A 16680-nucleotide genomic window follows, 5' to 3' on the forward strand; every position below is an offset into this window, starting at 1 on the left:
CACCAATGAAGCAACAGAATTGTATTTTGTCTGTTGATGCATGTTCAACGTAAAGCCTTGACAAAAGATGTTTCATGGTGAGATTTCTAGGATCTACTTTTTGTCAGATACATGTCTGGTTCCTTTTTTATTGATCATCTTGTATTGATTCCAATATGTTGTCTATTGTAGAGTGTTACACTGGATAGTGAAAATATCAATACAGAACGAGAACAAATGCTTTTAGATGAACTCGACTCATTAAAGAAGCAGTTAATACCTGGAAGAAAGAAGGAAGCCTGTGAGTTAAACAGCAGTGGAACTCAAACACAGGTAATATTGACTTGTTCACTTTCAGAAGCTGTGAAATGTAAATACAGTTGCTTTGCTATTGTTGCTCCTTTCAGCACAGGACATTTTCCTATTGGGTGTTTGATGTAATTAAATGGGCACTGATGTAATAGGAAGGAGGAGCTTAAATACCTGGTATTATGTTGAAAGCAAACTCTAATTTCAATGTTACTATAGTAACATCCAACAGGGAACCAAGAAGCTGTTTACTTAACACAGCAAACTTGACTTTTATAGGCTATAACTAATCTATTTCAACCTGCAGCTTTATATGTCTGATAACAAAATAGTTAATTATTACTTATATTATGTTTTTTCACTTTAGAACATGACTGTAAATCAGAACAGTATGCTTATTCCAATATGACTGGATTTTTGTCTCTCTTTTCCTCTCTACCATTGCCCAAACTTACTCAGGATGAAAATATAAGTCAAACTGAATCCAAAGAACATACATTAGAAGGTGAAGATGGAGGAAAGCATGAAGAAGCTTCTCTGGACATCCTTTCAAAAGAAAGGTATGTTATGAAGAAGGCCAGAATATTTTTTTAAATTAGCCTGATAACTTTTCTTCCTCTAATCAAGAGGAAGCAATGTCTTCAGCTTTTTAAACTTGCATCACCTCAGGCCATTGTATATGATGCATTCAGATATTGGTAGGAATCAATTTAAAATCTAAAGTTCTGAGGCTACTTCCAACTCAGATGGTTTGACTGAATTGGATTCATTCCACTTTTTACTTTGAGTAATTTTACATTGGGTAATCAAGCAGTCTAATAGTACAACTGTTTAATAACTGAATTAAGTAAATAGCTATTGTGCCATTATGTGTGGTACCAAATGTCCATATCTACACAATTATTATTACGTCTTCGTGTTATGCCTTTGTTTACTGGATTACTTTTTATAACAATAATTTGTTATAAACTCTAGCTAGTGAGATATTACATTAAAAAGAAATATATTCTACATTTTGTTGCATTTTATAGCAATTTCTTTTAAGTCTTCATCCCATTATTTTCCCAGGTAAACAGTCACTTTAAAAACTGAGTTAAGATAGCATTCTCCAGTTCTTGTGACTTCCCATAATCCTTTGAGCTCCTGTCTGACTGACTGACTGTCTGTCTATCCGTCAGTCCGTCCATCCATCCCTCTGCTTAGCTTTCCTTCTTAACTGGTGGCCACCAAAACAAATGACATGCAACAAAATAGGAGCTGAAGTGTTGCTATTACTAACTTATGCAGAATTTTTTACATGGCTGAGTATTAATATTTGTAATACAAAAATGATACTTAAATACTTTTGTATCAGAAGGAAAGGTAACCATTTCACTGTGTCTCTTTCTTGGTCAGTTTCCACTGGCTCAGATCCCATCAATTTATACTTGAATTTGAGATTTTTTGCCCTGATGTGCATCACTTTAAACTTGCTTACATTGAACTTTGTTTGCCATGCTCATTCTCCCAGTTGGAAGAGATCTCTTTCTCACATCCCCTATTTGATTTAGTGATCCTGACTAATTTGGTGTCATCAGCAAACATGGACACTTAACTGCTCATTCTTAACTCAGTAGTAATTACTTCTCAGACAACATGTATAGGATCAGACAACACATAAGGATTTTTTTTACACCATTATACTTCTCTGTACATAGTCAAAATTTTCCTCACAGCATACCCCCAACTTTTATCCATTCAAATCACTTGATTCAAATTATCCATTTCTATTTACAAAGATCTTTTCAAATAGAATCGTCTTGCTATAGGTTTAGTGAACTATTCTGGGTTGTTGTATTATCTGAACCCAGGTTGTGAAGGTTAAGGTCTTGTTAAAGATTAGGCAACCCTCAAATAAACCATGGCTTGCTTTATCCATAGTAAACTGGATACTAAGAGAAATAGCACTGTGTAACAACCCCATTGGGTAAATAAATCAATGGTGGGTTGTCATGATCTACAAAGAGCCCCACTATTTGGTATGAGAGAAATTATTCAGTAAGTTAGTAGTCCATGCACTTCTCAATATATTTTGGGAAACGCATCATACTATATAATTGCTATATAGCATGGGGGAGTCTCTTAGCTTTGATATTCCCTTAACTGTCAGCCAGTATTATTGAGAGTAGATGGTGCCCTTTCCTTTCCTTTCCTTTCCTTTCCTTTCCTTTCCTTTCCTTTCCTTTTGCGTGAACTCTCAGAGGAAAGAAAGTTCTTGATATGGCGCAGTATTTGCCACTAAAAGAAAGACTGTACAGCTTGATTAAAGATTCTATATATTCATCCTTTTAATGCATGATACAATTATTACAGTTCTGGGAGACAGTTTTCATTTCTGTATATCAGTAGCTCTTAAGTTGTAAGTTGCACATCAAACCTTATAACTGGATTCTTCAAAACATCTTGTTCCAATTGAGTAAACTATCCGTCCTTTCTTTGTACAAAAGCCTCACTGTTTGCACAAATTCAAGAAATGATAGAGGACAATGTTTTAATTACTTTTCTTCCACTTTCTGTACACAGACATGCCTTGCAGAAAGCTAATACCAGATTGATGAAGATTCTCTTAGAGGTTCTGAAGACAACTGTAGCTGTTGAAGAAACAATTGGTCGTCATGTTGTGGGACTACTAGATTCCTCATCAAAGTGTCAGTTATCTTTTAAAAGTTCTCCATGGGAGGCCAGAATAGAGGACTCCATCAAACCAAGCATCTGTGTGGGATATGAAACAGGTACTTGCAATGAGCTTATGTTCTGTATTGCTTTTGTATGAGGTGTATGTGTCAATCATTGTTGTTAATAAGACTATGTTGAGATGTGTTGTCAGGGTCTCAGATTTGACTACCGAAAAGAATTAGACAGTAGGAAACAGATAACTAACTTTGGATTGATAACCTAAAATTTGGGAGTGGAACCAGACTTAGTCATGCATTGAGTAGGCCCACTGCAGTAAGTGCGACAAGTCATGACTAACTTAAGTCATGCTGATTTCAGTGGGCTTACGTAAGTCTGGATCCAACCCAATATTTATAATTGGACATTTTTTCCTGGAATGGGGTGGTGATACAATAGGTCACATGAGAAATAGTTTTTATGCAAAAATATTTGCTTCTTTTTACATAAATAACAGGGAGCTGTATTTAGCTGTATCCCACCCATAAGCCTTTAGATATATCATCCAAACATCCATGAGAATTGTTAGTGTTAACAGAAACTGCATGTTTTTGTGTGTTTTTTGTTAGGGTGGGAAAGAATAATGAACAGACTATCTCTTAAATTTTTAATTACTCTGAAGAAGAAGAAAACGCATTTGAATCTACACTTTGTGCTGTTTTACCGGTTACGCTAATATCTTAAACTTTTTGGACACGATAGTGATTAGTACTCATTGCTTCTCATTCCACAACAGATAGATAATTAACTGGTGTCAGGCAGCAAATGCACATTAACAGGAATCTGAGGGTAACTGAAAAGTCTCTTTACCAGTAATAGCTATCCCAAAGTTCTTATCAAGACATCTATTTGACTCTTCTAGTTTCAAGTAGATACAGCTCAAAATATTATTACCTGTCATATCACTGTTTCTTGGCTTGTCTGATTCTAAATGAGCTGATATTTCTACAGCAGCAAATACCTCTAATACCTTACCATTGATTTTGCAGATATTTTAGGAAACTGCTTATATATGTTAGATATTAGATTACTATTTATTCTGAAATTTCCAACTGGAATTGGAAACTAGGTTTTGAAGTATATGTACAATATGCTAGTTTTGCATTGATGCTCATGGTTAATGTTAGACATAAGTTAATCAAACCATGGAAAAGGGGCAAAATTTGTATAAAAAGTAAGGGAGTGTGCCGGCTGTGCCAACACACTCCTGATTTGATAAATATAAGAAAGAGATTGGAATGGGAATGATGCAACTACACTAATAATGGACAATTGAATTACACTTTTAAAAAGAGTAAGAAGTGTTGCTAGAAAACAGGAACATCAGTAGGACATTAAAACATTTATCTTAGTCTGTTCTGTTATTTGGGTGATAAATTTCCTATGATAAGAATATAAGGAAAGAAAAGGATGTCATGTACATGAACATAAGTCCATCCCATGCAGCCAATAGAGACTTGAATTTAATGTTTAGCAACAGAACATCCTTTCGCAAATACCTCTAGTACAGCTTACATATAAGTAGACAGGTATATAATTGCCCTGATTTACAAATAACAGTAAAGCCAAGTTAATATTAAAAGAGAACTCATGAAAAATAAGTGTCATTCCAAGACATTCACAGTGTGTCTATACTTCACTGTTGTCCTATTAACATCCCTGGGATTACTCTGAAATAAATGATTTGGGAATTGAAGCATAAGGCTGAAAACCTTTCCTGAATTATGCAACAGTTCTTCTAAAGCTTAGATTCTTCTGAATCATTTGGAATTTTCTTTTGCTTTTGATACTATATTGGCAACAAAAAGAAAGAATCTGTCTTTTGTTGTTCTGAGATTCCTTTTCTCTTTAAAATGTGGGTATGCTAGCTTATGGCAGAATGGTACATGACTATTTGCACACTGTGTCTGTTTCCCTAATGGCAGCCTGACCCATTGCCTCTAGCAATGTATCAATAAATAACTTGAAAAAGACAAAGAAAAGGAGGCATGAGAAAGAGAGAGCTCCAAAGTTTAAAAAATAAACTTCTTGGCAACACTGAATGTACTCCTGGAAGGTTGTGAAGGATACAAGACTAGGAACTTTTGGTTAAGCAGCTTTTCCTATACTCCTTGTCTCTGTGTAACAACTGGGAAAGAGTGGGGAAGCATTCCTGCTTTCTATTGCTGGTAAAAGAAGTATTACCTTCTCTTTTACTAACAGAACTGCCTGCTCCAAACCTGTTAGGTGCTTTGCATTTGTTTCAGCTGTTCTTTCAGTAAGTTTACCTGGTGGGATTCCCCAGTATTAAATTTGACAGTATGTCTCTGAGGTGGGTAACAGGGATATCAGATAGTCCAGTTCTTCCTTCTGTTACTTTCCATTAGTGCTAGTCTAAAAAGTAGGCTCTTTTCATACACAGAGATATGCATGCACACCAGCTCTGGTGTACACAAAAACAATTCCAGTTCTCAGCCCTGACCCTAGATCTCAGCAATGACCAAGAGTGTGTCTGCACAGCTGGTTCTAGAACACCAACTGCACATATTCCTAAATATTTCTGATCTAGCCATGGTCACATATGCCTTAGCTGCATTCTATTTGGACTCCTGAAACACACTCTATTTTGGGTTGCCTTTGACAACTGCTCAGAACGTTCATGTGGTTCAGAATGCAGCAATTGACCATGGCTGATTACAGGCTGCTTGTGATTCCTTTATTACAACAGTCTCACTGGCTACTGGTTTCTTTCCAGGCAGATTTCAAAGTGCTGATTATGAATATTTCCCTTTTTTATGATGAACTGGTTAGGTCCCTCTTTTGAGACCACTACCTTCAGAAGTGCATTTGGTGGTAAACAAAGAGAAGGTGGTGGAACTCCCAAATGAGACTAGGTTTGCTCCCTCTCTGCTATACTTCTGCTGGCAGACAAAGACCACCTTAGTCAAGGCCTTTGGCCTGCAAGTGGGTCCATTGGTGCCAATTATTGCTATTGTCACTACTATTATTATTATTTTGTAATTGTTAAATATTTTACTTTAATTGGTTTTCATGCCCACAAACTACTTTGAATGGCATTTTTGTAGGAAAGCAGCAATATAACTAATTAGATAAATATAATAGAAGTATGAAAATGTTCATTTCATCCTGTCAGCATCCTCAAGGCATTGACTCTCAGGAAATTAACGATTTCATGGTGCTGTGGGTATCCATGAAAGAAGTCTCCAGAAGGAAGGTACATGTTGACTAGGTTCAGATTGTAGTTCAGCATAGATTATCAATTGACAAGAACGAGTAGGAGCCACAGGTGAAATAAAGTAACGTAATCTGGATTATCAGTAATAAATTAATGAGTAAATGTTGTATATAATTGAGTAAAAGGCTGATTTGGAAACCTTTTGAAGATAATGTACTCTAAAGATAACTTTATATAAAATAAAGTTGATTTGATACTACTGCTTATTCCATTCTGATAACATATAAAACTTCTTTGGAGTAATAGAGGATTGCCATCTTGTTCATGACAAACTGGCTTACTGCTGGCTTACTGTGACAAACTAGTTCTGCTCATGAAAATTATAATTTCTTACACATTGGGGAATGGGAGTGGAGGAGATCCTGGAGATCTATGACTAGATCTCAATATTAACTTAAAACTATATGGAGTGATGCCAAGTTGGGTCAATGATTTTTAATAGGATTAATTCTCCTCCCACAAAGATTTAACTAATCTAAATCATCTGTATAGACATTCAGAGCATGGGCTCTCATGTCTTATCTGTTTTGGCCTGTAGTCAGTCATTCTTGTAACTCTGCTCTTTGAAGCGTAAGGAATGCCAGCAATAAATGACAAGACTATACTTGCTGTTTCTAACGTGTACTGACTTGTCTCAATATTTAAAAAAAACCTGATGAACCTTGTCATTCTGATTTATATAGTATAGAATTTAATGCCATTAGTTTCTTTACTATTTCCATTATGAAGGTTTGTAATTGTAGTGTAATACAACATATTCTGGGCGTGGAAGGGAATCAAACTTAAATGCACAGGGTTTTTCTTCATCAGCATGAGAAACAGGATACTATTACTTTTAAATGCCACTTTAGACCATGATTCTGATCTAACCATATAGCCAGGGATTAATGCCAGGAAGAACTGCTTATGGGGACATCTCTCATAAAAAAGAAAGATCTGGGAAGGAAAATGTGATCTTGACCCCATAACAATGATTAAAGGAAGGGCGGAAAAGGCTAAAGTTAATGTCTGTATTGGCCCTAATCAATGCTTAACCATACTGATGTGATTCTTGCTGAAACAATGGCCTTTACTTTTAAGTATGAAAAAATCTTTTATGAAACAAAATATTTATAGCTCTAAAAATATTTGATTTGTGCTGTTGTTCCACAGGTTCCCACAGTGCCTTACAAAGACTTTAAGGGCACAGTTTTGTGGGCTGCATCCTTGATGCTTCTAATAACCACATTCAAATTCTTACTACCATTCTATCTAAGCCAGGAGACTAGCAGAGGTGATCTTTGCCTCCCTGATTTTATACCCTGCATTTTTGCATGATGTGCTTTTAGTCTGTCTAGCTAAAAGCATTTCAGAGAGGGAGGAAAGAAGACTTGAAAATCCTCACGATTGCCTGTTTCTAAGCCTTACCAGTCTCTTTCCCTCTTGTCCTACCAAAGTGCCCCTTTTCTCCCTGAGGTTGCATCCCTGACCTTGGAGAGGCAGCCAACATGGTCTTTGCTGCACAAAGGGGGATGGGGAGGGGAGGGAAGTAGGAACTCTTGATTCCTAGCTCTGAGGCTGGAGTGCTATCTCCAGCTTCAGAGATGGGTAGTCAAAATATCCTGTGGCACTCAGATGTTGACAAGGAGCCATAGGGCTGCTCCCTCTATTATAATAAAATAAATTAGAAGGAGAACACAATGTCTCTTTTATGACAATGTAAGAGACATTGTAAAAAAGACATTTACACAATGTCTTTTTTACGACATTCTGTAAAAGAGATACAGAAGGAGTTAACTTTAAAAACAGACATCAGACTGCATAAAAGCATCTTGCAGGTGGTTAAAAGACTTGGGAAAATAAAAAGGTCTTTCATGAGTGACATCAAGGTAGCTGTCAAGTAATTCTCCCTGGGAGAGCATTTTATTGTGTAAGTGTAGCTGAGTTTGTAGCTACTCAGTGTATGTCAAAAACTGTGAATTACAACTACTTAGTGTAATATAGGAAAAGTGAATTATGAAATGCAAAACTGGCAATCTGACAGGAAAGGAGAACATTTTTCTTACTAAAATGAGTGATGGGTGATCTCCTGCTTGATTCTAGTTGTGACTGGCGATTATGTGCAAAGATGAACATTTATATCAATCCCCACATGTAAGAGTTCTAGACTGAATTGAAATTGTCAGCCCCAGTCTGTAAGCTAACTTACCTTCCCCCATAACCCACCAATACCTTCACCCAGTGACTACTGGTGCAGTCACCAGGACTGTTGTCCTCTCTGCCCTTCCTTTCATCCTCCTTGGCAGTGGTGATGTTCTCACTCTTCTCCTCAGTGCTGAGGGAGAAGAGTCTTTCCTCCCACTCACTCCCAGATCCTGTAATACTTCTGTAGCAGATTGTAAGGTCAAGGGGAAGGATCCCCCTTCTTTCTCTGCTGCAGTAGTCACCAACATTCAGGCGGATGGGAGAACGGGGAACAAAGAGGTTGCTATGCTTTCAACATAAAAACATAAGAAAAGCTGTACTGGATCAGACCAATCACAAACCAGTTGTCCACAGAATCCCTCAAACAGGATAGGTATAATATTGCCACCTGCCCAAGATCCTCAGCAAATGGTGTATGCAAGCATGTGGTCTCTGGTAATAGAGATAGCATATAGCCAGCAAGACTAATATCCATAGATAGCTGAATTTGACCTATCCCTTTTAAAGCCATACAAGTTGGTGGCCATCACTGTCTCCTGTGGCAGTGAATTCTATACTTGAACTTCTTCAGTTATGTGTGAAGTACTTTCTTTTATCTGACCTAAATCTCCCACAATCAGCTTCATGGGATGATCCTGCATTCTACTATTACGGGAGAGGAAAGATGTGTTTTCCTCTCCACTTTATCTAGAGCATGCATAATTTTAAACACCTCTATCATCAAAAACAAAACTTTCATTTGCCAAGGTTCATATTCCAAGCCAAGAAATTACAACGTTCAAAGGAATCACTGATCAAAATTAACTCAATTATACAGAAAATCATTGTGGTGTAGTAATATTTAAACAATAAGTATGATAGTTCATATTATACTTCCCAGTGTATTTTAATTAATTAAAATATTTAACCTTAAAATGAAATGCAGCACCAAGAGAATAATTTTTAAAAGATGTGTTATAGAATGCAAAAGAGCTGATGAATATAGTATGACATTTAAATTGTGTTTTGCTATGAAAATTGTCAGGTATATCAGCTGAATTTGTATTGTTAAAAATGGTGGTTCCCATCAAAAATCCTCCTCAAGTTCAAAACACTTCATTTAGAAATTGAGTTTCCAACCTCAGGGTGATGACATTCCAAGAATGGAGCACTGTCTCCAACCTTGGAAGACACTTATCCTGTGGTCCTGGGATGCTTTCCCAGGGATCATAGGAATGTGATCTGTCTTATCCAGTCTCTTTCACTATAATCCTTTGAACACTTACTTGAGAATTTTAGTGGGACCAACTTCTGAATAAATATTCATAGAATTGTGCTGTCAGCATAGCATGTAGACAGCTGAATTTAAAAAACAAAACTCTTTAGATTTGGAGGTAGTTACATCATCAGGGACTTATTCTGCCCTCAAATAATGTTCTACCACTGAGCTTGCACAGTTGTGCAGAATACAGTGTAGTGTTACAAAAAACTGTTACATTGGAACCAAAGACTGACTCTGATAAGACAAATCTTTTGCAGAAAGCTCCTCCATATAGAGTGTTTGCAACATATAAACAGATGCGAATAACAGCTGTTCAAACAAATTAAAACTTAGCAGATCACATATGTATGGCAATGTTTACATATGGCACCATTGTGATAGCAACCTGAGAAGCAAACATACTGTGTGAGCTCAGCATCTATTTTCAAACAGTCCATAAAGCTGGGAAGAATTGGTGAAGTTACCATTGGCTCCACTTCTCCAGTATAGGGTACAAATAGATTCCCATCTAATCCCAGAAGCTTCCTACTTAAGAATTGCTATGTGGAATGATAGAACCAGTTTATTAATAAATAGTTAGAATCAAATATTCGTAGTTCTTTTGTGGCCAGTGGAACAAATACAAAGATTTTTACTTCATGAAGATTATACTTGAAGACATATCAGAAAAAAAGCCTGTCAGCACAAAATTTGCTGATTTGATACTTGAAAACCTCATAAACCTTAAGAAATTCAAAAGTTTGCATGTATCCATATAATTTTGTGAAAGCAGTATCCTGTATTTTTAAGTAGCTTACTATTGCACAAAATAGCCAACAAAATATTCTCTAAAGATCTAGATTACAGCATGTGGTAAACGAATTTTAGCTACATACACTTTTAGTTTTCCACAGAAAGATGATTTAAATGTCTTTAGTTGGCAACAAAAGAGTTAGTTATTTGCTACAGTGAGGGAATTTTCATTCCTTTAATTGAAGGGTTTAAAAAACAAACCTGTAGCCTGCAACCTAATTGACAAGGATATATTTCAGTTTCCATAAGAAACAAAATAGCTGAAAGACAGAAGTTAATAACAGAGTCACCTTTTCTGAGCTGCATGACTAATTGCTAGCCATTCACAGCCATTTTAAGGTCCACAAGTGGGGTGCATGCTGATGCATCTTCTGAGGGTGTTTCTGTGACTAAGAGGGCTGGTTTCAAGAACACAGACAGAGACTATCCTATTTCTTGGGGCAAAGGGAACATTTTACAGGCCCTCACAGTGCAATGAAGTTTTGGTTGGGGCTTTTATAATCGATACCCATTGGTCTTTGCACATAGTTCAGAATATACCGTAACTAATATATCCTTTTATTTGACTGTATTTTTCCTGTAGCTCTGCTTACTATACTGCAGATTGTTATTTGTCAGAAGCTAAGCAGGGTCTCTTACCTGATCAGTACTTAAGATGCGTGAACTTCAAAGAGCATCAGTTGCGTCAGTAAGTGGTGTTGGTGGCTCAATAGTGGGGTATGCTTTCCCTCAACTTAGCCTTAACCAATGTATTGGTATAGCATTGGCAAACAGTATCCTGGATGTGCATCTTAAAGGTCCTTTCCACTCTGAGGATATTAAAGCTCCTGCAATACACTTTAGTGCCCAGAGACCCTTCACTTTTTGGGTACTGAATAATCATATATTTTAATAGTATAAAAAGGGTGGTTATGTTTGTAGCAAGCATTTTTAGAAGGTTTTGGAACATTTTCAAACTTCTCCTTTCTCCAAATCCTTTCTAAACATTGCACAATGAGTTGGCCAAAAATAGTTGCTGGCAATCCCTGAAGAGACTGTACCTTAATGACTGGGGGTTTGAATTCCGCAGGGTATGTAAAGTGCTTTGAAATCCTGTGCAGGTGAAAGGTGCCAAATAAATGTAAAATGTTATTCATTTCATTCACATAAAACTTTGTTTCTATTTTTATTTCTTCATGGAGTTTTGCAATTTTATAAAATTTATGTTAGCCTTACAAAAGCTAAAAGGAGATATATAACAGTAATTAACATTAAGGAAAATATTTCAGTGATATGATAAAGGTAGTATGCCAACTTTATATTCAATCCTTAAAAACTAAAGCACAGTACTTTGGCCATACCTATTGCATTTCTGTACTGTCTAGTTCCTCAAATGGAAAATCACTAAAGTACCACTCTTAATTAATCCTGCTAAGGTGCATTGGCATTGGCAATGTTCAGATATAGCTGTCTTGAGCTGATAAACCATGATTTTAAAAACCTTATGTACTTATGTGCTCCTTCTTTGTACAGATCCCTTGGTTAATAGCATATTTAAATCATAGTTTCCCATTCCATTCTAATAGGGAAGTTGTGATTTAATCTCTGCTTACTAATAAGAATATGGAAACATGTTTTATTGGCCTGAGATGGCTATTACATCTGAACCAGATATATATATTTGCCTCTAAAAATTCAGGCAAAACAATTGCTGACTGCTTCATTACTTACTGTGATATTTACCTTTAAAACAGACAATGCAGATCAAGATTATTGAAATCTCTAGTAAAACCATAATGATGAGTAAAGACAATGGTGATGGGGTTAATTTTTTAAAATCACTTTTACATGAGTTGATGGTCAGTGCATTTAGTTTTGTTGGGATGAGATTGGAGACAAAGTTTGACCTCTTAGATGCTAGTCCAGAGCTGGAATTCATACTTTCCAATCTGTATGCCTCTCATTAACTTGGCTCTGAAGGTTTATTCATCCATAACTTGCAGCTTTCACTTGCTGACCACTATTTCATGAGGTACACTGTTGAGACATAGAATGGCAGTGGCTAAGAAATGGCAGAAAGAGTGGAGCTATTGACTATATCCTAAATTGGGAGTGTTTCCTGGGACTCCAATATAAGCTTTTTACCCTACTCCAAAAGTAGCCTTAACTGCTGGTTCATAAATAGCCTTTATTTTGTAGTTGCATATTTCAATTAAATAATTTCCATGTCATTAATCCCCATACACATGTATTTGTGCACTAATTGATAACTAATGAACAATGTATATTATTCTACCATGTTTTGAGGCCAATCATCTGCAGGTTTATTGGAAATTAAGTCCACCTAAGTTAAATAGTGCTTGCTTACAAAAAGTGTGCATGGGATTGCAGTCCTGATCCCTGCACTGCTGAATATTAAGATGCATGAGGTTGGAACCAGACTTCACTCCCACCAGCAAAATTGTGAGGCTGATGGGGACAGCTTTAAATCTTCTGGAGCAGATTTTTGGAGCTGTAGAGGAAGAGAGAATGAACTAAATTTGCCGCTCTCATGTCTGCCAGTGGGAAAACTCTTCTGGATCAAACACCTTCTATTGGTGGAAAGATCACTTCTGTTCACAGTATGTGAAATTGGAGCTCAACCTTTGGCATATAACTTTAAAAAAACCCTACGTCTTGACTCTTAAAATTATCAATTTTCTATAGAGTTGTTGAAAGAAATTTCTTTAAAAGTAATTTATTAAAGGAATAATCTTGGTTTTATTGGCTCAAGGCACTACTGACATCCAGTCAGACTATTTTCTGTGAGCTTGCAGTGTGCTTATCCCTAAATAGAAGGCACTGAGTATAGCCAATAAGATACTGTAATGTATCTGGTACAAGAGAAACAGGTTGCGTCATGCTACAAAAATATTTTTCTTCTGTTAGTATCTCCTTTTCTACTGCCTGTCTCTGCTTGCTGTGTAATTAACATTCTCTTTACCTTATTTGTGTAAATTTTAGTGCATAATGTAGCTTTTGTTTGTTGCTGTGATGTCCTGCCTTACTGTGTAAGTATAGCCTTTGTTTTTGTATAATTTATTTGATCACAATCCATTTATAAATGAATTTTAGTGTAAAAGAGCTATACATGACACCATGATTTTTATTTTTATTTTTCTTATGCAGAAAAATTGTCTTCCTATCATGACAGCAGTTTAGAAGGTGAGGACAGCAGCATGTGGTCAGAAGTTGCAGATGAAAGCTTTGAACTCAGCCAATACCTTGGAATGGAGATAGACTCAAAAAATGAAGAGCTAGTGCTAAATATCAGTTCACGACTTCAGGCAGCAGTTCAGAAACTTCTGGAAACGATCAATGAAACCACCAATCAGGTAGTAGTCTTTAATTATATTATTAGCAGAATATTTAAGAGTAGAGAAAAATCTTCCTACATATGGAATGGAAGGAATGAATTCATTTTTTTATTTTTTTCTGGTTTATTTGAGAAATTCTGAGAATGGTTTCTGTGGCATAGTGCAGATGTAATGCTATGACTAAGAGACTAGGTGACTTTCATCTCTGAACTTCTCTATCCTTCCCTTTTCCCTTCCCTTCACTATGGTATACTATTATGTGTAATGGTGTTTAATTTCACATGACATGACAAATGATAAATGTAAACAGATAACTGTCACATCAAGCAAACCCAGCACAGGCTACCTATCATGAGTATTTTTTCAAACTGCCTATGAGCTGTTTTAGGATTACTTCTTTAACCATGGTGGGTTGTTAAGTTAATTTCTTAAAACCAGGAATGCTGACCAAATTACTGATATGAAAGCTGATACAGCTTAGGACCTGGATATCTGAAGGAGCATCCCCTTCCCTATGTGCCTTTCCACCCCTTAAGATCTGGTACAGAGGTCCATCTCTGGGAGCCCTCCTTGAAGGAGATTAGGAGGGTGGCTACCTGGCGAAGGGCCTTCTTGGTGGTGATGCCCTGTCTATGGAATGCACTCCCCAGAGAGGTTCGCCTGGTACCGACTCTGTATTCTTTTTGGTGCCAGGCTAAAACCTTTTTATTCACACATTATTTTAAATCTGATTCAGTTTTAATGTGGGTTTTATTTATTGGATGCTATGCTTCATTTTATTCTGTTTTTATTGTAAGACCATCCTGAGACTGTGGTAGTCAGATAGTATACAAAGCTATGAATGAATGAATGGTAAAGACCATGGCTATAAACCTGCTTAGCAAGAGTGGCAAGAAGCCCCTTGGCATTCTTCATTAAGCTATCTCTGGCCATTGCCAGTTCTACAAGAACTTGGAGGTAATTGGCACGGGCTCCCCATAGCTCACTTTCCTCACCTTTTTTTTTCCTTATTAAAAAATATAGGAAAGAACCTCATTTGGCAAGGCATAAGCTCCCCCTTCAAAGTGTCCTGGTAGCGCAGGGCTGCAGTCAAGGCATAAAATGCTCCTATTAGCACGTCTAATGGGGGTGAGAGTAAATAAAAAGTTCATTTTTGTTCACACATTTCTAGGTGTAGAATTTTTTTAAAAATACCATGCTGCTCCCATCAGCTCTTCCAGTATGTTGCTGTGAGCTGATGGTACCCAACTGGAGATGAGGAAAACCAGTTGTCAAGCTTTTCAGGACTCTAAAGTCTTGTTTTGTTTGGCAAAGTACCTTCAGTTTAAATGCTTAAATGCTTTTAGGATGATGGGATAAATTATTTCAAGTTTATTTAGGACAAAATCCTATGGCCTCCTCACATTGTCTGTGCAGCTATAGGATTCCCTATCCCCTTCACATCCAAGTATGGAAACATCCAGACCAGCTGCCACTTGGAGTTCAGATATTGGCCTCAGATAGAGGATTAAAGGTGCATGTCAGTGATGTAGGGAGGGGAGGAGGTAGGGAACAAAAGCTTGCACCCTGTCAAAACATCATCGTGATCTCCTCTCCACCTCCATGACTTTTCATGTATATGGCTGTCTAGGTGTATTGCAGCACACAAGGTATGGGCCAGTTCCAAGTTTTAAAATATTGTCTGTCTTGTTTGCCTGAAACAGGAAAGTGTGTACTAAACTAGGTTCCTAAGCAAGGCGTTTTAAGTTTTAAGTTAATATTTTCACCCCATGCTTTTGGTCCTGCTGCTTTTAGAATATGCATATTTCTTGGTCTTTGGATTTGAATGCCGGTTTGTTGACAGACTTATTGGTCTGTTAATGGGCCGGTTGTCTTGAGTCAAAGGAGGTCTGCACACAAACATTGCATTGGTACAACAACATGAGGAAATAAATTCAGCTTCATTCAGTTTTGAACCATGGCATCCAATCCTGAATGTGTAATTGTTACCTCATTTCAAGAAGTGTGTACTGACTCACTCTCCTATTGATATTTATTTCCAGTGTTATTGATGTTTTTATATGCATTTTGCTGTGGTAGTAGCTTACTTAAGATGAAAATTCTCAATTTAATAGTAAATCACAATAAACAGATCAGAATATTGTTTCATTGGTTTGATTTCAGTCTGTCTGTCCATAGAAGAAGTTTTTAATCTCTCAATTTTATTCTTTATCTGCAAAGATAACACTTATGAGTAATCTCACTATTTGTTTCTCACATGTCATTAATGCACATAACATGTTTTAATTGAATAGTTCACTGTTGTAGATTTTTCCTCTTTAGTGAAAACAGTAGGTAAATGAGTAGGTTTTTAATTTGAAGCACATAATGAACAAGTAGGATACCTTAGCATGTGTAATTTTACTTTTCAAAGAGGAAATGCCTCAAAGTTGAATATAAGCCTCAAAATGGGCTTACATTTGTACATGAAATATGAAATCTCAATCTGTGGGATGTATTTTATTCCAATACTTTCAATGTTCAAAGGAGAGAATTCTTTTCTCACCCTTTCTTAAAAACAACAGGTGTATAAGATGGAACTAATATTTGAATTTGAAATGTACAATTATGGTTACAAGCCTCTTTAGTTCAGGAGAGGCATTATATTAGAAGCCAGCAAAGAGTAGAATGCTATTTTTGGCCAGTAAGTATATCATTTTTCTTTCCCAGAATGAAATTTAAAATTGTTTTCCTTCCTTTGGCCCTCTGTTCTCCCACAGGCTTCCAAAGGAATAATGTGTTTGTTGTGTAGATAATGTGCTTGCTTTGTTGCAAAAAAATGTGATTTTGGGCTGTCTCATAAGTCATCCACTCTCATATTGTTCCTAATACAA

General features: G+C 36.6%; 1 protein-coding gene across 11 annotated transcripts in view; it reads left to right on the top strand.

Annotated features, from left to right (window-relative positions):
• AKAP9 (A-kinase anchoring protein 9) overlaps positions 1 to 16680 on the top strand; it is a 124967-nt gene that overhangs the window by 57066 nt on the left and 51221 nt on the right. For all 11 annotated transcript variants that reach the window (XR_006414209.1, XM_044425110.1, XM_044425115.1 and 8 more), the window contains 4 exons: positions 172 to 312; positions 748 to 848; positions 2851 to 3059; positions 13620 to 13825. Coding sequence is in view for 10 of the 11 variants with exons in the window: in XM_044425110.1 (XP_044281045.1) it covers positions 172 to 312; positions 748 to 848; positions 2851 to 3059; positions 13620 to 13825 (657 nt within the window). In the remaining variant the exon portion in view is untranslated. The remainder of the gene's footprint in view (positions 1 to 171; positions 313 to 747; positions 849 to 2850; positions 3060 to 13619; positions 13826 to 16680) is intronic.

The sequence above is a fragment of the Varanus komodoensis genome, unplaced genomic scaffold (assembly GCF_004798865.1).
Source record: "Varanus komodoensis strain SLA01 unplaced genomic scaffold, ASM479886v1 scaffold15, whole genome shotgun sequence".
Classification (NCBI taxonomy): Eukaryota; Metazoa; Chordata; class Lepidosauria; order Squamata; family Varanidae; genus Varanus; species Varanus komodoensis.